Raw genomic sequence first — 3,208 nt, 5'->3', positions numbered from 1 at the left:
CCCGCCCCGAGGAGACAGACCTCCGCAGTGAGTGAGGGGCTGCGTGTCAGGGCGCGGACACGGGGGACAAAGAACACGCGTGACGAGCCCAGCTGGACGCGGGCCTTCGGAGACCTCGTGCAAGCAGCGGCAACGCTGCAAACCAGCGTCTCTCTGACCAAGTGCTGCTTCGGGCCGTTGCACGGTGCCACGTCTGCCGGGAGCAGCGAAGGCGCAGAGGCGCCCTATTTAATGCTCCGAGATCACGTCGGCTGGGCGCAGAACCGAGCAGGGCGGCGGCGAGCGGGGATCCCGGCTCCGGCTGCTCGAGCTGCCCCCGCCCCCGCCCCGGCTCGAGGACAGCCGAGACCGGAGACCTGGGGAATGTGCGCAGCAAGCCCGGTCCTCTGCTTGCTTCTGGGCACGGCAGCTGGTGAGTTGAGCCGTCCTTCTTGCTCCCTTGGCACCGGACGGGACGGATGCAGGCGAGCGCTGGTAGACAGAGGTGGCTCCGGACACGGCGGGGCTGGCAGCAAGGCTTTGTCACCAGTCTGAGCCAGGACGGTGCCGTGCAGTGGGAGAGTAACACGTGGAGGGGGCTGTGTGTAAGAAGGGTGGCGGGGTGGAGGCAAGAGCGATCCTAGGCAGCTACAGGCTGGTTAGTTTGATGCCGAGGGCGTGCAAAGCCATGGAAGTTGGAAAGGGAATGACTACAGACATGCAGCTGGAAACGGGATGCAGTGCAGCGGGAGTTGCCTGTAGAGGTCGACCACCCCAGCCTAACCCGATGGCTTTCTCTCATCAGAGCTAGACAATGGAAACGCGGTTGATCTAAGCCAGTGATCCTGAACCAGGGGCCGTGGCTCCCTGAGATGTCTGCAACCCTTTCAGGGGTGCCACACAATGTGGGCAATGTGAAGTGTGCAAGCATGATTCACAAGAGAAACACAGAGGCTGCATCTACGCGGCTGGTGGGCAGCACAGTTGTTACTGCGCAGTTATTTAAGACTTGCATAAGCATTGGCATTTCCCAAGGGGTGCCTCGGGTCTGGGAACTGGCTGCCTGGGCATGAGAGATGGGATGAAATGCAGTGCTATGAAGTGCAAAGCTATGCACTTGGGGAAGCTTTATTCATCCCTGAGTGGGTTTGCCTCGCAGACTGTCGCCGTGTTGGGGCAGGTTCTGGGGCTAGTTAAGATCAAAGTGGATTTGAGGTACGTTCATGGGGTGCTACAGCACGAGCCCTGTCCTCTTTGCCCGGTTCCAGCTCAGGTCGGTGGTGCCGGATCAAGCTGTGGGCTAATGTCCTGTCTTTGATTCATTCCTTTCTAGGGAGTGCGCCCATCCCGAGCACGGGACCCGGGTGTAGAAGGGAGTTCATCAGCATTACAGCGCCTGTGCACCATGGTGTGCTCCTGCCCTTTGTTGTTCCAGATGCAGCTGTGGATCCTTTAGGAGCTACTCTGAACTGGCAGACTGAAGCGGTGCATTTGCATTCACCTGAAGTGATGCATGCCTACAGAGATGGCAAGGATGACCTTGAGAGCCAGGCAAAGAGATTTCGTGGGCGAACCGAGGTCTTTCCCGAGGAGATTGACAATGGCACTGCATCTTTGCTGCTGAAAAATATAACCCAGAACGATACGGGAACCTACCATGGTTACTTTTTCCCCAGTTATAATAGCCCATGTACTGCACTAATCGTCCAACTTAACGTGTCAGGTACGTCTGAGCTGCAAGCCTGCCTTGGGAAACGCGCTCTTCCACCCCTCCGGGGAGGCTAATTGAACAAGCCTGGCTCTCTCCAAAGGAGCTTAATGAATTGTGTTCAGTAATTGCTGTACCCAGATTACTGCAGTTAAATGAAAGCCTTTGGTGATGTGATATACCCACAGGTAATTGTTCCAGAGACTGAAGCCAGGGCAGGACTGGCTTTGAAACCCAAAACATTTGCAGTTACCGTTGCAGACAGGCCAGTGATGGATGTGACATTTTCTCAGTTTCTGGCATCAGTTTCAGGCAAAGTCTCTTGTCTGGGTAAGAAAACAGAGAAGTTAAATTGTCTGTGTCTGTTCAGTGTAGACTCTTGGCACCTGTCGCGGGCACTGCTTAATTGCTGTGGCTGTCGGAGCTGCAGCAGGCACCGCCCCTCCCACCGCCAGGTCTCTGGCCCCCTGGGCAGCCGCGCAAGCCAGAAATGGTGACAGAAAAGCCGTTTCAACTTCTTTTTCTAACCATTTTTCAGATGTACCCGAACAGGAAAACACAAAGACAGAAGGTGGATGGACAGTAGCTGTGACTGTCATTTTTATATTGACTATATGTGGGATTGCTTTTTATTATAGAAAATGGAAGAGCAGGAAAAAGAAAAACCAGGTAAGTGGAATCGGGAGCGATGCTCTCTCTACCTTTTGCATAAAGACAGCGTTCCCGTCGGTGGGCTGGGAAGTTAGGACGCACTGCGTAGTGTCTGCAGGACCACTCCTGGAAGCCCCCGGCATCTCGGTTGACATCAGACTCGGTGATGGAAAGCGCCTCTTGCTATAAAAAGCGTGTGCGCATCTGAATAAGTGTTGAAAGGCGTACCAGAGAAAAGGAGATCTTCCCAGTCCGTGAAGGGAAGCTGATGGTTGCGTGGCTATAATAACGTGGTCTGTCACTGCTGTGTCTTGGGGGATCATTAAGGAACTGGAGAATGAGGGCTGCTCAGCAGTCTCCTTAAAGGCAAAAGTCATTTACTTTTGAGCCGCAAGTGTTGCATCCTATTCCAAGGTTGTTAATGGGACCTAAGGGCCCAGGCCCCGTAGTTTTCTTAGCTGTGAACATATATCTTGCACACGCTACTTCCTTGAGGGCTGGGTGCTGGAAAAGTGGGGGTTTTGAGGCTTTTTCGATATGCTTCACAAAAAGCCCTCCTTGTAATCGCTTTGTGCCTAGGAAGGAGGAATATCCAAGTGGTGCTCTGAAACCAATCTGTCCGGGCTGATTGGTTTGGTTGGATTTTTCTTTTCCAAGCGGGCTGGTTTTCCACCCCCACCTCTCCCCTCCCTTAGCATTAGCTGGAAAATGACCCTTTAGAAAAAGTCCTCTTCAAGTAGAAAGCCAAGTATGAAGTGTTCCCCTTTGACGGCCAGCAGTCGTGAAGGTGCTGAGACAGGAGAACGGGATTAGGATGGGGATGGTTTCCCTGCCTTAACCATAGAGGTTGCTGGTGGTGGCTGCTGGGAT

General features: G+C 54.0%; 1 protein-coding gene across 2 annotated transcripts; it reads left to right on the top strand.

Moving 5' to 3' along the window:
• The first annotated feature begins 246 nt into the window (after nt 1-246).
• LOC112549044 (myelin-oligodendrocyte glycoprotein-like) lies at nt 247-3,138 on the top strand. Of its 2 annotated transcripts, none has more exons than XM_025195859.1 (3): nt 247-412; nt 1,415-1,702; nt 2,226-3,138. In XM_025195859.1, exons 1-3 carry the CDS (start codon nt 364-366, stop codon nt 2,525-2,527), a joined length of 639 nt encoding a protein of 212 aa, XP_025051644.1. In that variant the 5' UTR covers nt 247-363; the 3' UTR covers nt 2,528-3,138. The 2 variants fall into 2 exon arrangements, with proteins under 2 accessions (XP_025051644.1, XP_025051643.1); XM_025195858.1 differs by having other exon boundaries at nt 1,313-1,702.
• The last annotated feature ends 70 nt before the right edge of the window (nt 3,139-3,208 follow it).

Source organism: Alligator sinensis, unplaced genomic scaffold (genome assembly GCF_000455745.1).
Source record: "Alligator sinensis unplaced genomic scaffold, ASM45574v1 scaffold1813_1, whole genome shotgun sequence".
Lineage (NCBI taxonomy): Eukaryota > Metazoa > Chordata > Crocodylia > Alligatoridae > Alligator > Alligator sinensis.
This window is presented reverse-complemented; position numbering and strand designations above follow the sequence as displayed.